Source organism: Rhinolophus sinicus, linkage group LG12 (assembly GCF_036562045.2).
Source record: "Rhinolophus sinicus isolate RSC01 linkage group LG12, ASM3656204v1, whole genome shotgun sequence".
NCBI classification, from domain to species: Eukaryota; Metazoa; Chordata; class Mammalia; order Chiroptera; family Rhinolophidae; genus Rhinolophus; species Rhinolophus sinicus.
In genome coordinates this window covers 6,183,927-6,205,957 of record NC_133761.1, presented here as the reverse complement: position 1 = coordinate 6,205,957, position 22,031 = coordinate 6,183,927, and the positions used below count along the sequence as shown (strand labels likewise).

At 50.0% G+C, this 22,031-nt stretch overlaps 1 protein-coding gene across 1 annotated transcript in view; it reads left to right on the top strand.

Annotated features, from left to right (window-relative positions):
- Window positions 1-10,116: 10,116 nt before the first annotated feature.
- LOC109443560 (thyroglobulin) overlaps window positions 10,117-22,031 on the top strand; it is a 158,227-nt gene continuing 146,312 nt past the window's right edge. The window contains exons 1-3 of the mRNA XM_019724102.2: window positions 10,117-10,399; window positions 15,011-15,202; window positions 20,160-20,324. Of these exons, the coding sequence (XP_019579661.2) occupies window positions 10,231-10,399; window positions 15,011-15,202; window positions 20,160-20,324 (526 nt within the window). The 5' untranslated portion in view covers window positions 10,117-10,230. The remainder of the gene's footprint in view (window positions 10,400-15,010; window positions 15,203-20,159; window positions 20,325-22,031) is intronic.

The window sequence follows — 22,031 nt, the reverse complement described above, 5'->3', positions numbered from 1 at the left end:
TAGGATGGTCATTCCAAGAAAGTAAAAGGAAGAGGCATTTTATAGGCGAGGAGTCTGCCTTTCCTCCTGGAGAAGACACACTCCACCGAGACCTAAGGCTGTTCTTGACATCTGGGCATCACCCTCAGTTTGTACACACTGACCCCAGTCGCTGTGGTCCGAGATGAACTGAAGTGCTGTCACTCAGCCGGAGGAATGCTTTTTTACAGGGGGACTCATGTAAGGTACCGTCCTTGTATACGGAGGGTCGCTACCGAAATGGCAGGGAGCAGAGAAGAGGCTGAGACTCGGCACAAGCCAGACCCGTTTCCATCCCCATCTCTGTGACCTAGGCCAGGTCACCTCCTGTTGTGACAGAAGATAACTCAGAACAGCCAGATGGAAGAGATGCTCAGGGCAGGGTGCGGGGAAAGGGCACGGAGCTTCCAAGCCCTCTCCAGGGGGAGACCCCCCAGTGTCCAGGTGGTCATCAACGCAGAATCTCGCTGAACTGTCCTTCTGGGTTTTTATGGCGGCTTCATTACAGAGTTACGATTGATTGAATCATTGGCCACTGGGGATGGATACAACCTCCAGCCCCTGTCCCCTTCCAGAGGTCAGGGGATGGGGCTGAAACTTCCAACCCCCTAGTTACCTAGCTTCCCCTGGCAACCAGCCCTCATCCCTAAGTGCTGTCCAAAAGCCACCTCATTAACATAATAAAAGACCCCATTCTGGCTTTTATCACTTAGGGAATTCCAAAAGTTTTGGGAGCTCTGTGCCAGAAACAGGGACAAAGGGGACCCGTGTATTTTTTATTATAAATCACAATATCACAGGGAGTAGCTTGTATTATGTGTCAGACACTGGGATACAATAGGGAACAAAACCCATCGGGCCCCTGCCTGCTTGGAGCTTGTTCAATGGAGTGGGAGGCAGACAGGCGTCAACCATTCATTCACACAGACAAGTGGGAGAAATAACCAGGCTTCCTGCTGTGGGGAGAGGTGCGGGGATAGATAGGAGCCTGTGTAACGGTGGGAAGTCAGGGCATGGGGCCTTCCCTGAGGAAGCAAGGATTGAAATGAAAGCCCATGCACGCGAAGAGCTAAGGTATTGAGGCCTGGGGAGAGTGGCGCACCAGAAGAACCAGCTGAGCTGAGCATGTGTTTGAGCAAGTGGTGTCAGCAAAGGGGTGGGCGGACGCCCCCCAGTGCAGGCAGCAGACTCTGGAAGCACAGGGCACATGTGCCAAGTTAGACGGGTGGGGCCAGATCACCACCAGGGCCTTATTGGGCCCAAAGGGAGTCTGGACATCGTCCTTCGGTCAGGGTGGGGACACTAACACTGTTAAGCTAGAGAGTGTCTGGCTCAGTGTGTGACCTGGAGCCTGGGAGCCTGGGAGTCCAGAGGGGAGGGGATCTCAGAGGCATGTCATCGATGGTGGTGTCCTTCTCTTGGTTCCAGGTGTCACTGACTGTCAGAGGAATGAGATGGGCCTGCAGTGTGACCAGGATGGCCGGTACCGAGCCAGCCAGAGGGACAGGGACAGTGGGAAGGCCTTCTGTGTGGATGGCGAGGGGCAGAGGCTGCCGTGGTCGGAGACGGAAGCCCCACTCATGGATGCCCAGTGTCTGAGTATGTGCAGACCCCTCAATGAGCCACGTTCCTGGGAAGGGGGCATGTGCTCTCAAGGGCTTTCTAGAAAGGGAGAGACACGCGAGATGCTTTTGTCTCCAACTTTTATTTTGGGAAGTTTTCCTCTCTGTCGGAGCTGAACGAATGGTAAAATGAACAAATATTGTCACGTAGATCCAACAATTTTGCTCTTTTGTTCTCTCTCTCATTTTTAATCACTGGAAAGTAAGTTTCAGACACCATGAAACCTCATAAATACTTCAGGGTGCCTGAGAAATGAATTTTCAAAGTTAATCCACAGGAGCTTCCCATTTTTGTGTGTGGGCCGCTTGCCTCCCAAAAGCTGGTCAGCGTTTCTCCCTCAGTGGGATATGGTGGAAAGACTTAAGGGCCAGTCCTGGTTCCATAACTCACTTGCTGGGCACCCCAGAGCAAGTTGCTCAACTTCTCTGATCCTCAGCCCCACAGTGGCCTGCCTCCTGAGACACTGTGAAGGTCAACTCTATCCTATGAAAACAACAAACAGGTCTTCAATGAGCTAATGGATGGGAAAGTCTTGGGTGAACTGACGAAGGTTCTACCAGACTAAGTGTCATGGGAGTGGGGTCAGAACCCGTTTAATGTTGTCCTTGGCTGGCTGTGTAGTCTTGGGCAAGTCACGTGCCTTCAGCAGTTTCCTCATCTGTAAAATGGGGATAGTAATGCTACCTTGTGAGGGAGTGCATTGCGTTAGCAGTGAGGTGCCTATCAGAGGTCAGACAATCTCAGCGTGATCAGCAGACTCCGGAACCCCAGTTGCCTTGTTTCCTCATCTGTTAAACAAGGGCCAGGCTGAGGCAATCTGCACGGCCCTTTGAGTCTGCCCTCCTCTGTCTTCGGGAGTCTGCTTCACCTTTCTGCAGACTCGCCTTCCACGGCCCGAGGGCCTGGCTTACCTTTGCACGCTTGAGAGCAAGGCCTGGCTGCCAGAGCCTCTTAGATTTCTGTGTAAGGAGAGAGCCTGACGTCCATGGGCTTACTGTGTGCCAGGCCCCGTGCCAGGTGTTTTATATAGCCTACCTTGTTTAAACCTCGCAGGGTGCCAAGGGGTAGATATTATCATCCCCAATAACTTAGCTGAGGAAACTAAGGCAAGGCGTGTTTATCTTCATCACAGAGTCAGGATATAACGTACCTAGAAGTTGGGCTGGTGTGTGTTTGACTCTCACACCCAGTCTTTCCATTACACAGTCTGCTTCTACCTGGATTTATCGGCTTCCTCATTAAACACACACCGGCATAGGCACACTTGTGTACACATAACACACGTACACGTGCACACATAGCTGGCCTGCTCTCCAGGGAAAGTGGTGCAGCCAATGACATAAAACATCCAAGAAAATTTAAGTGAGAAATTTTCATTTTCTAATGTTCAGAACAATCTTTTCCCTTCTCTAGCAAAGCACTAGTAAATCCCAGGTGTGTGCGTGTGTGTGTGTGTGTGTGTGTGTGTGTGTGTGTCCCCATGGATAAATTGCAAACCCACCAAAAGTCATTATTTTTCCCCCCAGCATTCTCTCTGCTGGGAACCTATAGCAATCAGGGGAGTTAGAGCTGGAAGGTACTTCAGGAGATCAGGTCGGCAGAGCTTCGCTGTCCCTCAAAATTGAGGGAAAAGATGTCCACAGATGGGAAGCCACTTGCCCAAGGGTGCTGGCAGTTCCTCCACATTCTGGGATTGTCATCCAAGCACTTGCCTCTGAACCCCAGCCCGCTTTGCCTCCCTGTCGGTGGCTCCATTTCAAGGCTCTCTGGGCACTTTGTAAAGCATCTCCTGGCTTGTTCTGCCCTGTGTTCATCTGGAGTGGAAAGGACCCAGTTTAGTCAGGGCACCAGCAGTGTTCATGAGCACCAGCTCAGCGTTGCCAGCGCAGGGATGCCCCGGGGGATGGCTTACAGCAGCTTCCAAGTCAGCCCTCAGCATGTTTGGCTTCCTGTGCAAAGCGCTGAGCTTAAAGCTCCGTGTCGGACCATGTGAAGAAGCTGGTTCCCCACTGGGATGTCAACCCGCCTCTCAGAATCCTTTCAACTTGCCTTTGAGACAATCTTCCTCTTTGGGAGTGAAATTGCAGTCTCATTTGGGAGGTTTTTGTCCTCTTGAAAAAGCAAAAGGCGTAGAGGGAAATGCCCCTTCTCCACCCCCATCCCCCCACTGCGTCCAGGCCTGGGTTATCGCCCACATGGGCTATACTGTAGCCTCCGGACTCCCTCCTGCTCCAGTCTGCCCCTCTCCAATGAGATTTCTACGATGCCTCAGAGCAATTATTCTAACAGGCAGTTCTGTTTATGCAATGCCCCTTAAAACTCTTCTGTGGTCTGCATTGCTCTCAGAATGCAGCAAAACTGCATACCTCAGCCGCCGCTCTGGGCTCTGGCCTTATTAGACAGCGCTGTCCTTTGGGGCTAGGCCTGTACCTTACTCTTTGTTCTATTCTGTAGCTGTTGGTGCTTGTCAGCAAGAATGGATCACTCTAGTTATCTGGGCTTCTTTGAAACTGTTTCCTAAAGGTCATCAGGAAAGGAGATTTTCCCATCACCCTAATTCTTTGTGGCCAATTTTATAAGCCCTGACACTTAGGCAGGTGCCCTTGGGGGCAAAGGGACCTGGCACTTACTAACTTGGTACTGTGTACTGGATTTTTCATACTATTCTGCTGAACCCTCACAACCAGGAAGCTGAGACCCTCAGAGAGCACCATAATATTCTTTACATGTTTCCTGGAGTTGTGATGGTATTGGCAGTTATTCCTCTATCCGTCCAACCATCCATCCGTCCGTCCGTCCGTCCGTCCGTCCGTCCATCCATCCATCCATCCATGCATACATCCAATAAACAGGAAACTAGTATCTCTGCCACTATCCTAGCTAGTGGAGGTTCAGATAGTCTCAGAACATTGTCCTTGTTTTGGAAACAGGCACACAAATTGCCATGATGCATTGTGTGAGAATCATGACCAAACACACCCAAGACCTTTGTAAATATCTGTTATGTAGAAATTAGGTGTGTGGGAAATTATATAACAGAATATATGGATTTGCTGGCTAACTCAGCATTCCACGGAATCACTGGCAACTCAGTTCATGGATTGTTTCTGTTCTGTTGGCCATCCGCTTCTTCATAGAGTGCTACAACGTGAAGGTCTCTATCAACCAAGGTGTCCCTTTTCCAAAACTAACAGATTTTCTAACTGAAATACTACATTCACTGCATTTTAGGTTACTGGGAAGACTTTACTTGGAAACTGAAAGACCTTTCAAATTTTGTTTAGTCTCCTAGGATGTTGTGAGCGTCTGGTTTACGCCATTGAAGCCATAGGGGCACTGGGCTGCATATAGCATGGTGTTTGCTGGACTGGAGCTTGCAGTCTCACAAACATGATAACAAGGAATATAAAAAATAAAATAAAAAAAGAGAGAGAAGGAGATGAGAGCAGAAGGGTCGAGTATGGGCTGAGTACATGAACTTGGCAACTTCAGTGATCAATGTGGAAGGACCACTTGGTAAAATGAGGATTCTTTTCTACATCAAAAATTTTGATGAAGGCTTAAAGCCTGTTCATTTCTATTGTATTAATACTCCCCTCTCCCAACTTGATGTCAAAAGGAATAAACTGTTTTTTTTCTGCCTTTACTATGAAAGCTGCAAAAAGATTGCTTTGGATGACCTTGAATTTATTAGCATAGTGAAAACCAACCTAGACACAAGTCTCTTTCATAAAGCAATAGATGTGTGTGACAACAAGTGCTCAGGTACATGCTTAGGTCTGTAAAAAAGTAGTGCTCATGTGCTTTGGGACTTGCCTTTTTGGCAAAATATTGACCCCCTCGGGCCTTTTGGCTTGTGACAATAAATATTCCTGGAGAGTTTCCCACGATGATTTTTGCTTGGTACAGAGTGAGTTCCAAGACCTGTAGCTTTGAGAAATTGTCTTTCTTTTTCCTCCCTTGTTTAGTTCTGTGAGCATGAGACTACGTTAGCTCTAGCAGACAGAAGCTCAGGTGTGTTGATGGTAGCTAGAAAAACAGATGCTAATATATCACGTAAGCAAAGAGTGGCACAAAAGTGCCTGAGCCGCGTGACACATTTTCAGAATTACATGAACCCGTAAGCACATGTTTTATTTGTCATCTTAAAAATACCTTACCTCTTTCCAGAAAGAAGTCCAGTTGCTATCTGGAAAGAAGATTTTCACTAAAATAATTACAGGATCTAATTAGCACTCAAAGAGAAGAACAGGGAAATATCAACTGAGATAGAAAATAAGTATGAATGAGAAAGTACAATAAGTTGTAAGGACTAACATAATGCTGAATTTCCTCCTTACTTCCTGACAACGAGGTAGAAAAAGGGTGGCATGGTACGTCGTAGCTCTCAGGGTTACATTCGAGGTAGCATGCTGGGACTACCTGAGAAGGGAATTCTCTCCTTGGGACACTTGTGTGACCGCGGGCTGTGAACAGGAGGTGACTCGTTGAGCTAGCACTCTTTTTGGGTCCTACCCTTCACAGTCAGATTTCCTAAGTTTTTAATTTTCTCTCAGTGATGCAGAAATTTGAGAAGGCTCCAGAATCTACGGTGGTCTTCAGTACCGACGTGGCTGTGGGCGTCAGGTCCAGGGTCCCTGGTTCTGAACCCCGACTGATGCAGTGCTTGGCAGGTAAAGGGTGGTGGGGAGACGGGCCCCTGGAGACGGGTGTGGAAGGAAGCTCTACTGATCTGAGCAGGCGAATCAAATAGAACCACTAAAACTGTCATGAAAAAATATACTTTCTCAGAAACACTGTAGTCAGTCGATCTCCCAAATGTACATTTAACTCCTCATAATATCGCTTGCGACTTCATAGTGCTTCTGTGTGGCAAGGGCATTGCTACACTGAAGGTGAGAGAGCGGGGATGAAGGATGCTAGTTCCTTGTAGGGCTATTTGTCCAGGTTAGGAGGTAAACCTGTTTTAATAGTGAGCCCAGAGAGGCGTAACAACAGCTTTCGTTTACCGAACATACTGTATCTGTACAAGGATTATCTCATAACCCTGCAATCATTCATGAATCATCTTTGTTGTCCCATGGTGCAGGTGAGCACGTGTGTGTGTGTGCACGTGTTGGGGGCGCGGGCTGGGGGGATGTTCCCATCTGTCCTCAGCATCCCCTGGCAGAGACAGGTGTGTGACTGTCCCCTGCTGCTTGCAGACTGTGCATTGGATCAGGCCTGTAGCTTCCTGACAGTGTCCACGGCGGGGTCGGAAGTCTCATGTGATTTCTATGCTTGGACAAGTGACAACATCGCCTGCACACCTTCTGGTCAGGTGAGTCATGGCAGCCGCATGGCATTTCCGCCTCGTGTCTGTTCTGTCAGACACACTCTGATTGAATTGACACCAAGCTGATCAGGTGACGGAATGAGATTGTCAACAGCTCATTCCATGTCGCCTCCATTTCTTCCAAGTGATGAGCCTTGAGGAAATTGAAACTGCAATAAACCAGCGCTGGCTCAGGATGAAACTGGCGTAAGGGGGCCATCCCTCTGAGCAGTATCATTTCCTGGCACAGGAGTCAGAAGAGAATTTCGTCAATGAGCTCTCCCCCTACCCCCCACCATCTCGTTGGGCAGCTGGGGTGCTGGGTACCACGGGTCATTGTCTAGAGCCTTGAGACTAACTGTCCCTCTGAGTCCCGGAGCCCGGAATTTTTTTCCATCATAGAAGTAAAATACGATTAGGGTTTAAAAAGAAAAAAAGTTAAGTATTAACTATTATTCATGTGGTTAGAACCCCATGATTGCTGTTTCTTGTAGTCAAGCTGGTAGACTATTGGCAATTCTGTTGTTATCGTGAACTAGGACAGAAGGGTTCACAATGAAAGCCATTCTCCTGTCTCCTAATTTCCTAACTGCTAAACACATACAAATCTCCGTTTTTACCCTCTAGCTCCTTATGGACCCATCCAGAAAATTTCCGTGTGTTTATAAGCATCATTTTTTTGTTGGTTTACATGCTAATATTTTATAATACATCATTCTTCTCCCTTGTGTTCTCTTACCTAATGTTTTACTTTCTGTATCTTCATAATAACCCTTGTTCTTTTTGGAGGCAGCATCCCAGTCCGGTCTATGGAGGTGGATGATTTATCCCTTTGTTAGGGACGTGTAGATTGGTTAGCAGCTTTGCGACATCACCAGTAGTGGTGCTTTGCATGCCTTTGATCCGTGTACCTGTGCTTACACCTGAGTGTGTATTTGTAAGCGACATCTCCGAAGGAGCGTGCAGGGTGGACCCTGAATTTTAGGGCTGGATCTAAAGAGGCAGGAGGGGTCTTGGATTGAATCTCAGCCCGCCACTTTGGGGCCATTGGACTACATGCAGGGTCCTTAACCTCAGTCTCCTCATCTGTAACATGGAGTCTTTCACCCACAGGCTTCCGGTGAGGATGCGAGAAGCTAAGACAAGACACACAGTGGACGGTGAAGGAGGTGTTAGCTCCACTGAGCTCCATCAGGGGGAGGATGACAATGGACGTTCTTGTTTTCACTGTCATGATCCAGACCTGCCTTAAGATATATCAGGGGACAGGAGGGTTGTAGGTGGGACAGGGAAGAGAGGCTAGTAGGCTGGTGACACTGAGTAAGAACTCACTGTCACTAACGTCCGGACTGAGCACATGGCCCTATTGTCACCTCCTGCCGTCAGACAGTGCAGACCAGCTCGGCTTATTTGTTACCTGGGGCTTCCAGATGCTGTTGCCTCATCTTGGCTGGTCCATGCCGAGTGATTCTGCTAACAGGACACTTGTGCCCAGACGTCCCTCAGGTCCTTTGTGGTCGAGGGGTCTGAGATCACAGCTCTCAGGGACAGTGGCTCCCTAGGCAACTGTCAAGTCATTGGGAATCCCTGATTTAAAGAAATTCTACTCCTTCTTTCCCTAAAGGATCAGAACCACCTCACAGAACGAATATGATAACGAAAATAGGTGACGTTTACTGAGCGCTTACAAAGTACGTGGCATTTCTCTGAGCAGACCGATTATTGATCATTTGATCCTGACAACTGACAGCTTCTTGTGTAGTATGTATGGATTTTAGTCTACAAGAATCACAGCATTTTGTCTTTAAAAAATAAAATAAAAAAGGAATGAGCTGTCCCTGCAGCTCCTCAGCCCACGAGAGACGGCCTCTCGCAGGGAGGGTTGCCAAGAATGTGGCTCCGGAGCCAGCGGCCCGGCTTCAAGTCCCAGCCCCACTGCTTTGCCCCTTGCTTCCTCAGAGCCCCTGTCTGTGGTCTTTGGGGAAGAACGGCCCCCACATCACAGGATGGTTGTGAGGATCGAGTGAAGTCATGTGTAGAAAAGCTCACAGGATGGTTTCTCTGCCGAGCAAAGGCTCAGTGACAATATCATAGTTACCACCACTGCTGTTATTAATAATATCGTAATCCACACATCAGGTGTGCAGGAAATCCTATCTCAACGATTTTAAGGCTCCCTTCTGGAGCCCAGGGTCGGGGTGCTGGTCATTGATCAGGAGTGTTGGAGCCACACAGCCGCGGGCTAACCCCACAGTCCGCATGCTGCCCTCAGGCTTCTTGGTGCTGCTGTTTCTGGAACAGGCGTGGCTTGTGGAGTGGACGCTGCCATGGCAGGAGCCCCACACTTTGGGTCTGGCACCCCAGGTGTATCATCTAGCTGAACCTTGCCTTACCCCCGCCCGGGCCTGACCACAGAAGGAGCTGGGGCTCCTGTATTCTGGAACCCGCAACTCAAACCCTCCTGAGGTCGGCAGGAATCTTTCACTCTCAAAGGTGCTTCTTCTTTCCCCAGGCCAGCATCCCTTCAGTGAGTTCAGGTTTTCTAAAAAACAAGGAGAACAATCGCCATTAATAGCTCTATGTTACCTTCTGCCCTCCCCAATCTTCCAGCCAGGAGACTCAAACTTGGGCAACTTTGGGGGGTGGGGGTGGGGAGAGGGCAAACTACTGGGAACAAAACACAAATCGATAAAACTAGATTTATCCTCCCACACCCACACAGTAAGAATGCTGGAAATAGAGAGGTCAGAGTTACGTGAGAATGGCCAGGTCTTCGCAGGTCTGACCTCTTCATTTCCGAGGACCTTCTCCTGACTCTCACTGGATACAAGCTATGTGCCGACAAGTCTTCGGAAAGCTGGCTCCCGCCTCTCTCTCTTCTCCCACCTCTCCTCATCTCCTACTGACAGTCCCAGAGAACCCCCGGACCTAGTTCTCAAAACTCCCTAGGAGTCCCTGTCTCCATTTCTGCTGTTTCCTCTACTTAAAATTCCCCTTCTCTGGTTTCTACGCTCTGAACTCTTACTCAGACATCAGCACCCCACCCAGATTCACTTCCTCTGGGAAACTAGCTCCTCTTTCTCAGTAGAGTTAATCGCTCCTGCTTCTGTAAATACCTCCTCTTGAAATGCATGCGTCATTGCAGCTGACACTGGGCTGGCATTTACTGCTTCCATGTCTGTGTGCTCCAGCAGAGTGGGACTGACCAACGAGCCCCGATCTTCTCTTTTTCATCTTTGCAACCCCAGTGTCTAGCCATGGTTAGAGGCTGATAAATGCTTGTTGAATTGAATCAACGCTCATGGGATGATAATGCAGCCCCCTTCCATTTCCAGGATCAGGACACGCTGGGGAACTCGAAGGCTACCGGCTTTGTGAGTCTTTGGTGCCAGGTGAAAGTGAGGGCCAGGGACCAAGACCCTCCGGCTGTTTATTTGAAAAAGGGTAAGTTGGTCCAGCTGGATGCCTCGGGCGGGGCCTCAGTGCTGAACTTGGCCAATCAGCAGTGTGCATTCGGGGAGGAGCCAAACTGCGCCCCGCCCCCTCCACGCACTGAGCTCAGCCTCCCTCCGCTGGGTCCGTCATGTCGTCGTGTTTGGTTCTCAGCACAGTCCCGGAAGGATTGGGAGACTCATTCTGCAGCTGAGGAACTAAGGTGTAGAGCAAACGCAAAGGCCATGGGCAGAGCCCAGCAGAGTCCAGACTCTGCGCCCCACGCAAGCCCGTCAGGCTGCCTGTGATGTGGCAGCATCTGGGCTCTGGGATCCCTGCAGCTGCCCCTCCTGGGCCCTTCCACCCGTGGAGCTTCATTCTCCTCTCCTCCCTTTCCTCTCCACCCTCCCTGGAAGGGGTCAGACCTTCTCACAACCAGCCCAAACCTCCAAGCACGTCCTCTGTCGTCACCCCACGCTCAGGACCTCTTCCAGCTGCTATGTGCAGGTGTGTTACCTGCAGGGCTTGTAAAAATGCACATTCTGAGGCAACATATAAGGGTAGGGCCAAGATTGCACCTTCCCGATAACCTCTCAGGAATGCCACAGCTGCTGGTCCCCGGACCTCGCTTTGAGTAGCAGAAGTGAGTCACATTTCACAGTTTACAGTTCACTTGCCCATAAATCCTTTCATACCACCCTTACAGAATTTCTTGAAGGAAGGCAAAGAGAGGCTCATAATCCTCATTTTACAGGTGAGGAAACTGAGGCTGAGCGAGATTGAGAGTTGCCCAAAGTCATACTGCTACCGTGTTTCCCCGAAAATAAGACCTAGCCAGACAATCAGCTCTAATGCGTCTTTTGGAGCAACAATTAATATAAGACCCAGTCTTATGTTATGGTATTATATTATATTATACCTGGCATGATATGATATGATATAATATGATATATAAGACCCAGTCTTATTTTACTGTAAGACCGGGTCTTATATCAATTTTTGTTTCAAAAGGCACATTCGAGCTGGTTGCCTGGCCAGGTCTTTTTTTCGGATAAACACGGGAGTGAATTGGGAGCTGGCTTTGAACCTCAGTGTGTCTGAATTGCCCTACGTGTGGGAGACGCAGCTGGTCTCTCTCAGAATCCGATGGCCTGTGCAGCCTGCCTGGTCCTGCTCACCTCCCGCCTCCTCTCAGTCTGGGCCAAGAGCGGTGTGAGCTGAGCGGGGGCCGTGAGCCCTGGGCCACAGCTTGGCTCTGCCCGTGAGCTGGGATACCGCCCTCACCACTGCTCTTTGGGGCCCTCACTTCACGTGATGAGGGTGAGGGCACTGGCGACACCTGCCTGGGTTGCCCCAGCTCCGTCACACGCCAGCTGTGTGATCTGGGCAAGTTCCTTGGCGTTCTAGGCTTTAATGCTTTCTCACCAGTAAACTAGGAGCCACAAGTAACGAGGTGACACATACGATACTTTTAGAACCGTGTGTGGCATGTGGAAATAACAAGTGCAGGAGGTTTCCACGCTAAAATGTCATTCTCACTCAAAGTGTCCTGATGACTGGAAGCTAAGGCTGGGGACCAGAAAACAGCCCGCGGGGAATGGGTGGGGATTTGGAAGTAGGAATGAGGGTGGCAGGCGTGTCATTCTCTTAGGTCCGTAACTCAAGGCAGGTGGCCTGGCTCCCAGCAGCTTCAGACTTGTGCTGTGAACAGCTGGCAGCAAGTGGGGACAATGCCACCCCCAAGGCCCAAAGCCTCATCTGACCTCGGTAGGGTCTCAGCAGGGACAAGCGTTTGTGTTTCGTGTCCCTAGTCCTTTCGCCTACTGCCTCCGTCCTGTGTTGGAGGCGGTTTCTCCTGGGAGCGTGGAGCGTGGCAGAGCTCCAGCGCTCTGATCTACGGCCAGAGTTACTGGAATTTCAGCCCCAGTGTTTATTCCGATTATATTTACCATCTATTTTAAGAATAACAGAGCACAGAGATTATTTTCTAAAAAGCAAAACTTAAACAAGTGCCCCTCCCAGAAATGTTCTTTAGAACCATACCTTGGCCTGTTACCTCATTTAAAAAAAAAAAAAAAGCAACTGTATTTTTTTTGTTTGTTTTTTCCTTCTTCCTCTCCTGAAAGTTTATACTTCGGGGGAAGAATACAAGGGAAATTGTGAAGCTTCCTTGCTGCCAAACTAATCAAGGGCAGAACTGTGTTTTGCTTTTCTTTTTTTCTTTCTTTTTTTTTTCTTAAATATTTTTAGCAGAAAATACACAGACCCAGCCTTTCTGGATCCTGGTATAGTGGAGAGAGATAGGAGGTTGGAATGAGTGGGATCTGGTTTCACACATACCTCCCCACTCGGGACCGGAATGACTTCTTAATTCTACTTTCTGTAAAATGGGAATACAATGTCCCAGCTGAGGGGGAAAGGACACGGTTTCTGAAAGTCTCCAGTACATTCTGTGGCACCTAGGAGGCAGTCAAGCACATCTCTTCACATGCCTGAGCTCATGAGACCCGGAAGATGGGGCAGCTTAATCTGCCGTCCGTACCACCATCTGTCTACACCCACTACACGTCTGCAGCCTGGAGCGTGGGGGAGGAGCCATGTCATTTCTCAGACTCAAAGGAAAGCAGTGCCTGAAGGTTCCTTGGAGACTGTCTACCCCAAGCCCTCATTTCACAGACGAGGTCTAGAAATAGGAAGCCTCTTGCCACTACGTCAGGATGGGACCCGGGACTTAAGGCCACGACCTCCCCGACTCTAAAAGCCCTCCCGGACCTGCTCCGGCATCCGGAGCTTGACCACTGTGTGTTTTGCTCAGCACTGGCACGTCCCATAAGTATTTACTGAGCACCACGTATGATACACACCTCGGCAGGCACCATGGGGATGGCTGTGAACAAACCAGACAGAATCACTGATGGATAAAGGAATTGATCTAGCAATAAGGTCATTTCAGAGGCTGATAAGTGCTTCGATGGGTATGAGACAGGACAGTGGGACAAGACATACTGGGCTGTGGGACAGTCACACTCACAGAGACAGAGGATAGAATGCAGCTCCCTAGGGGCAAAGAGGGAGATGAAAGTTGGTGTCTGGTGGGTGCGGAGTTTCAGCTTGGGATGAAGAAGGTCTGGAGGTGGATGGTGGGGAGGGTGGCACAACAATGTGAGTGTATTTAATGCCACTCAACTGTATGTGTAAAACTAGTTACAATGGAACATCTTACGTTGGGTATATTTTATCACAATTAAAGAGTGAAAAGAAGAATAGGCATGAGCTCCTTCAGGGTGGTCAGGGGAGGGATTTCCAGGAGGGAGAGTTAGCGCGGGGACCTGGAGGCTGACAGGAGCCCACGTGTGAGGGTCTCAGGGCCACTGGTCACCCGTGAGGGGCTGTGTGAACGATGCCCAGGTGAGCTGAGACCTGGCTCTGCCATCCCGGGCAGCACTGTCTGGGGGAACTTGTGGCAGTGATGGAAATGGTCTAAAACTCGCTGCAGTCCAAAATGATGGGCAGTAGCCACGCGTGACCACTAGCACTTGGAATTTGCCTATGGCGACATGAACATTGATGAACTGAAATTGATATTTGAATAGTCTCATAAGGCTGGTGACTACTGCACTGGACTGCGGAGAATGGCTCCAGGGAACCGAGCTGCTGGGGGAACCAGACTACATACCTATCCCTGAGCAAGTCTCGTATTTGTAAAAGGATAGTCTAAGAGTGACAGGGCTTGTGGGCAACCTAGACTCAGGGACGGGCAGACCCTGAGCCACGGCATTTCTAACCTGGGGACCGACAAGAGCAGTAACGATCCCATTTGAAATCCAGTTTCAAAACCAAGACATATTGTTTTGAAATGCTACAGGAAATGTAAAGGGCAGGTAGCTTGATGGGGGCGGGTGAAGGGGCGGGTTGCCACCCCTGAGGTATAAACAGACAAGAGCCAGATGCACAAAGAGAAGACCAAATGGCAGTTGTTGAAAAGCAAGAGGAAGAAGGCGGGCCGATGGCCACCGTGTCCAGTCCCATTTCTCTGCACCTTGCTGCATCCTACTGTTTCCCTCTGTTCTGTATTCACCTGCTGTTGCACAGCGCAAGACCGTGATATGCTGGGGAAAACTGTAGCTCAACCGATGCGACTTCAGCGTTACAGTGGCCTGGCTTCCCTCCCACCACGTGTTTGAACCACTTTGTGTTATAAAAACACACGTGATAGCGGAGGGAGCCAAACGTAACTCTCAGGGCAGTGAGATGCAGTGACGTCGTGTAGGTAGAGCATGTGGCGTGGTGTCTGTGTGTATAGTTGGAGCTCAGTAAATGATTGCTGGTAATAATAAAAATAATAACAACCGCCATCTCGCCACATATCCCCTTTAGACCCTCACAGGTATCAGGAGCGATCGTCCAGGTCTGGGGTTTGGGACCATGGCAGGGGTGGGTTCCACGCTCCACATGCAGAGGCATATCCAGAAGTTTCGTGGCACAGACAGCATCTCATCTCGGGCCGCACACTACCCCTAGCACAATCAGAGGGTCCACTGGCGTACGGCCAGCAAACTCTGCTCGACCCAGCATTGTTTTGAAATCTTTAAAAAAAAAATTTTTTTTCTGCCTTTTCCCCAGGCCAAGAATTCGCCACAACAAGTCAGAAAATGTTCGAACAAACTGGTTTCCAAAACACACTCTCTGGAATGTACAACCCCGTCGTGTTCTCAGCCACGGGAGCTGATCTGAAGGAGGTTCACCTCTTCTGCTTTCTTGCATGTGACCGCGACTCGTGCTGCGATGGCTTCATCCTCGCGCAACTGCAAGGAGGTAACATAAATGACAGCCCACGGTCTACAAAGGTCGGGCAGCATGTAGGGTCACAGAAGCCAGGATGCACAGCGTGGAGATGGCCGTGGGACATTGCACACATGAGGTGACCACACCCACGAAGAAGGTGACATTCACGTACACACAGTGAGGGACCAACCGGGACCCTTTCAGCCTCACACCGCCAGCCACTTCACGGTGTAACGCTCATCGTTTTCCTTACTGCTGTCTTCAGGAGAGGCGCTGCGAGCTCCGTCTTACACACTGAGAAACTCAGGCTCAGAGAATTTAAACCGTAGTCACACAGCTTGCAAAGTGAAAGCGCTGAGGCTTGAGCCCAGGTGTGTCTTTGACAGCTCCTGACTGCCACCCCGGAAGCCTGGGCTGGCCACGTTGGTCAGAAAATGTTAGTTCATCCTCATGTCCCGTGGCCATTCATTCAATGATTATCCATTGAGTGACTACTGGATGCCAGGTCCTGCGATCCATACGACTGGAATTTTCTGTTGTCTCTCAACAGTGGGAGAGACACAAATCCATGTACTTGGCTGTGTAGCCTAGTGTTTGAGAAGGGACTTTTGTGTCAGACAGACCTGGGCTCTGGTCACTGCTCTGTCACTTTCTCGCTGTGCGATTTTGGACAAGTTGCTGAAATTAAGTTACAGTTCCCTTGTCCACAAGACAGAGAAAATGGCAATTCCTACTTGACTTTTATCATAAAGATACTGGGCACGTAAAGCTCGACATGGATATGGCCCCTGGTATGCTGTGAATTTAGTAACACAGGGAGTTGACAGCAGCCATCTGTGGGACTGGTTGCATTCACTTGTGGAGAATTCTGAAGATTAAAAATAATTGAAGTCGCTTTACATATCTCGTTATGACTTCACTTCCAGTCAGTAACACACTTTAGCTGACCACCACGTATGTCCAGTCCAATGTGCTAGGTGTTAGAATTAGATGTGTCATGTACAAGGCCCTGTGCTCTACTCCCTGCCCCCACCTCCTTCCAACCAGGTCCAGAGAGAAAAGAGGATAATTGTTCATTGCTAGGCTCTGAATAAAGGGTAAATATGATTTTGAAAACATATAATAGATGTTTTGCCCTATTTAGGGAGATAAATTAAGGCTCCCCTCAATGTTGAGCAATGTGTAAGTTTTAACTAAGTGAAGAAAAGAGGGAAGATGATTCTAGACAGAGGAAATGGCATATGCAAAGGTCCTGTGGTAAGAGGGTGCATGACACAGAAGAGACGATGTGAGGAAGCTGTGGTCACTGGTGTACGGAGAGCTGGGTGGGAAGGTGGGCCCTGGTGTGAGAAGGGGCAGGAGGGAGAGGCAGGGGCTGGACCATGGAGAGCCTCGTAGGTTACACTAAAGGTTATTTTTATTCTAAGAATGACGAGAAGCTGTTGAAAGTTTTAAGCAAAAGAGTGTCATGATCAGATTTGAATGTTGAAACGCTTTGGCTTAAGTGCACAGAAAGTAATGGATAGGGAGTTAGAGCAGATGCAGAGACATGAGTTAGGAGCTACCCTACCAGTCCCGGTATGAGAGAGGGGGCTGGGGCTGGGGCGATAGCAGTGGCGAAGGGGAAAGGGGGAAGGTTCTAGATATCGTTAGGAGGCAAAATCAGCAAGACTTTGGATGCAGGGGCCGAGGAAGAGGGAGGTGCCAGCTCATTCTTGGCTCGCTAGCTTGTTCACCTGGCTGGATAGTTTGCTGGTACAGTGAACAATGGAAGATATCAGATGTCAGACTTGGTGACGGAAGAGGGACATTTGGGAAGGTCACGAGTCCATTTGGGGTACGCTATCTTTGCATTGCCTTTAAGATAGTCACAAGATGTGGTAGGCGAAGCTTTTGGACACAGAAATCCAGAGCTCAGAGGGGAAGTCTGGCATGAGATAGGACTGTGGGAATTACTGGCACTGAGGTGGTATCAGAGGTGAGGGTATGGATAGGATTTCCTAGGAAGAAAGTACAGGGTGAGAAGATAGAGGGGGTTCTGGGCCGATCCCTTGTGAACACCTATAAACAGGTAGAGAATCTTCGAAGAAGACGTAGAGCGGGCAGCTACACAGGGAGGAGGGGAGGACCCACGGGGGTGTTGCTTCACAGAAACCAGAGTGGAGAGGGTGGGAAGACGGAGGAAGCTGTCAACAGTCCTGAATGCTGCTGAGCGTTCAAACAAGGTGACTGCTGGGGTCAGCTCCCAGCGGGCAGCGGTGGCTGCGATGAGAAGCTTTTGTCCGAGTGGTAGGGCAGGAGCCTGGATGCTAAAACTCCTTGTAGGTTTAATGCCCTGTGATTATCTGACGTGCATTCATGTTGGTGTTTGGAGAAGCAATATATACATACATGCACACATAGATAGATGCTATACACACAGACAGGCACGTGTACACTCGCACATGTGTGTAGTATGTCTTCCTGTGCACCCATACTCGGGGACACTGCGATTCGCATCCAGGAAGCCTTCTGCTGTCTGTGAACTAAGCATCTTTCCTGAGGACACCGCAGTTTGCCCGATGCTTCATTACTCACCAGACCATATGGTTTTTCAGGTTGGAAAGGTTGCCTTCATCTTCCTTAGGATCATATATGGAAGAACTATTTTGTTCCATGGAACAGGAAACCCACAAACCCTTGTTTCCATGCCATTGCTGGCTAGTGCCGTGCTGGCTTTTCCCTCCAAGTGTCAGCTGTGGCCTGTGATTTCTGTTGAGTCGAACAGCCACCTCTCCGCGCTGCAAGTTAAGTGCTCTTCGAGACAGACACAAAACACCAGGCACATGGTTTTCCCAGGCTTCTCCAATAGGCAGACCTGGAGTTTTCACTTATAAGGCTTTGGCGGGACCTGCTGACAACCAGGAACAGAATCCTGCTCCGTCCTCCTCCTGCAGTCTGGAAAGTCACTTAACTTTCTGGTAGATTCCTGCTCCTCCCCTCGCCCCTGCATCCCAGCAACACTCCAGCCTCCTCCAACCTCCAACCCCTCCATGGCTTTGTTTCCACTGATAATTATTAGTGGAGATTCCTGAGGCTTCCAGACCTACATTTCAATGAAGGCTACTTGGAAGTGGGGTTCAGAGGGATTCCTGAGGGGCCCGAGGTTCATGGCAGTGTAATCGAAGCTGACAGTGTGGTCGGCAAAGTGACTTCTAATCTCTAGCTGGCTCCCACCTCTCAGACACACGGAGTTCTCATTGATACTTTAGCACCTAAAAAAGAAAGCTGCATGTGTTTCCCTCCCGGGGTCTGAGAGCAGAAGGAAAAATACACCCGCCTCTTATTCAGTTCAATGATTCTGTGTGTTCGCTTGTGAGAGGGGGGCAGCCAGGGGCTCAGACTGCCTCTGAGCTCTCAGCAGCCTCTGCTGCACCCCTGCTCCCGTGGTGCTCAGCGAGGGCCTTCCCGAAGCACCCCCTTGCCTGCTAGCCACCCGGCTTTCCCATCAACCTGCAAAACCATTGTCCCTTTCCGTGCCTCGGTTCCCTCACCTGTGAGGTGAGGTGGTCTGAGCGGGTCAGGGATCTGGCTGTGCAGAGAATCACCTGTGGTGCTGTCTACGAACACTGATTTCCAAGTGCCACCCCTCCCCTAACGTGTCACGTCAGAAACTCCGTGGTTGGTGCCCGGGAACGAGCACGTCCAAAGCTTGCCTCTGTCAGTCTAAGCACCTGGTTTGAGGACCTGTAAGGTAATTTTTTTGCACAGAGATGCTGTTGCTGATTTTTAAAAGGCTGTAGGTGAAAAGTGACCGGTGGAAGGGAGGAGGAGAAAATGTCACATTCATAAGGCAGACGACATTCATGTGTCACCTGCTTTGGGGAGTTTGAAGCTGTATCTGGATTTGGACATGAATTAAGAAGAAAGAGAATAGACTTGTGGGTGATATATATATATATATATATAATTTTTTCCCCAGGAGAATCTGAGCAACTGTACTACCTAACAGGATTATTTATCCGAATGATATATACATTATTTAATCCTAGATCTGAGTAAATTTGGGCAATTTACTTAACTTATATGAGACTCAGTGTTTTTATCACTAAAGTGGAAATCATAATGTTAATAAAATTACAAGGATGAATATATTTAAAGCACTTACATAATGCCTGGTGCATTGCAGACATCCAAAACCTTTGAGTTACCTATATTTATCCAACTGAAATCACGATCAAACTCACTTAGCTTGAGGGTAGGCAGGTTTTTAAAATGCAAAAGTATAAGATATATTCAAGACCAAATAGTGCAGTGCCTCCCCTCGTTAGAGGTTTCTGTCTGAACGCCCCGGGCGTGTGGGCGTGTAGTCTCTGCTTGTACACACCCGGGGACAGGAGCTCACTTCCTCATGGGGTAGCCCCTGCCAGTGGCACAGCTCTTGGTCTTTAATAGTTCCTGACTTTGAATCTAACTAGTCCTTCCTGAGTCCCTTCAAGGTTGATTTCGTGTGTGTGTGTGTGTGTGTGTGTGTGTGTGTGTGTGTGTGTGAGAGAGAGAGAGAGAGAGAGAGAGAGAGAGAGAGAGAGAGAGAGAGAGAAAGCAGCCATTAATTCTTGAAGCCTCACAAAGATCACTCTATTGGGTGGTGTAGAAAATGGGGACAGAGGACTCTGGCAATGAGACCCCAGTGATGCAGGAGATGTAGTCACTGCTGACCCATGGAGAGAGCTCTAATGAAGGAGGAAAGGACCGGCAGCCGTGTGTGTGTGTATGTGTGTGCGGTGCCACTTCTCTTGGGCATTTGCCATAAGGAAACTGTAGGACTGTCAGGGAAGAATAACCCAATTGAAAACCAGGCTCCTGAGTTGTAGTGTCCCTCTCCACTCTCAAGGAATTGTCCCTCATCCCCATCCCACAAGCCTGTCTGGGCACAGAGGTGAGTCTCTAATGGGGCCCTGTGTGTTCCCCTTCATATCAACCTCTCCTCCCTCTCGTGACTCTGCAGGTCCCATCATCTGTGGGTTGCTGAGCTCCCCCGATGTCCTGCTTTGCAATGTTGAAGATTGGAGGGACCCGTCGAAAGCCCAGGCGAATGCTACATGTCCTGGTGTGACCTACGACAAGGGGAGTGGCCAGGTGACATGGCGTCTGGGAGGCCAGGAGTTCAAGAGTAAGTCTCTGTCTCCTGCCTACGTTCCTTCAGAATTAGTTTTCTTCTCCAGCCAGATCTTCTGCTAGTTTCTTAGGAGCCCTCTCCATACCCTAAGGGATTTATTCTTCTGAAAAGACACTGTACCAAAAATGCTGCCTAAAAAACCACCATAGCATCTCAGCAGCATTCCACGAGCATTAATTTAGCTCTCAAGGCTGCACGTTGGCTGGAGGGAGGCTGGCTCAGCTGGCAGCTTGCTGACCTCAGCCAGACTCACTCACGCATCTAGGGGCCAGTTGGCAGTTGGCTAGTCTGGACTTGGCTGGGATGGCCTGGCCCTGCGTCAGCTGTCACACTCGCATCCCTCTGGATGAGCACATTTTCCCCTGTTGATGGCAGAAGCAGGAGAGGACAGGAAAAACCGGTCAGGCCTGATAGGCTGTCTTGGATCTGACACGGTCTCTGTCTTAGCGTACTGGCCAATGCAGGTCACGTAGCCCGACCGAAAGTCCAGGGGTGGGGACGTACACTTTGCAGCTTTAGTGGCAGCAACTGAAAGGTTCACACAAAATGTGTGATGACAAGGAGGGGTGAAGAACTGGGGCCAAAAATGCAGTCTGCCCCCCAAACCAATGCCCCCAGGGCGTGTTTCCCCCTCGGTGGTAACAGCTGCACTGCCCATTCTAATCCCAAGGGGTACGAGGGACGGTGGGCCCCACTACCGGGGCTCAGGTAACAGAAATAACCATTGAGCTTGCTCCTTCCCCTTCTTTCTTTTGGAAGCTCTTCCAACCTTTTCCACGCTCCTAGCATTAGAGCTGGTGGTCACCTCTGAGGTCATCCGCTCACCCCATCATTTTATAGGGAGGGGCATTAGCACCTGTGGCCCCCTGGGGTCTGTCTGCCCCCCCCCCAGCAATGTGCTGCCCTCTGTCAGCACGTCTCCACCCAGGAGGCGTGGGCCTTGCTCTGTCCTGAGCTGGGGACTGAGCACACCAGTACTACTCAGTGTGGTGGGAGTGGCAGGCTCAGCATGACCAGAGGTCATTAGGAATGCACATTCTCAGGCCCCAGCCCAGGTCCCCAGGGCAGACCCAGGAATCTGTTCTAATCAGCGGTCTGGATAATGCTTGGCCCTCTGAGTTTGAGAAGCACTGGCTAGGTGACCTGGGAGATTCCTTCAACCTGATAAGTCTGCGTTTATGGCAAGAGCAGGGCCCAGGAGCTCACCTCTTGCGGTTTCAGTGTGAGGCTGGGGGAAGCCTGCTCCGTCTTGCCTCCTTCCTGCACTATTTATCTGCCAGCATCTGAACTCAGAACTCCTCACTGGTGTTCCAATCCATCGTCTGAGGAAGGAGAGGTGAAAGCGCAAGCAGGTGTCAGCCAGACGGGAGGGGTGAGGGGAGGTCAGAGGAGCTGTCCTGGCAGAGACCTCGGTGGCCTCCTGTCTCCGTGGGAGGTGGTCCTCCAAGGGCTGGCAGAGACTGTGTCCTGGAGGGAGGGGTCCTCCAAGGGCTGGCAGAGACTGTGTCCTGTGGGGGGGTCCTCCAAGGGCTGGCAGAGACTGTGTCCTGTGGGGGGGTCCTCCAAGGGCTGGCAGAGACTGTGTCCTGGAGGGAGGGGTCCTCCAAGGGCTGGCAGAGACTGTGTCCTGGAGGGAGGGGTCCTCCAAGGGCTGGCAGAGACTGTGTCCTGTGGGGGGGTCCTCCAAAGGCTGGCAGAGAC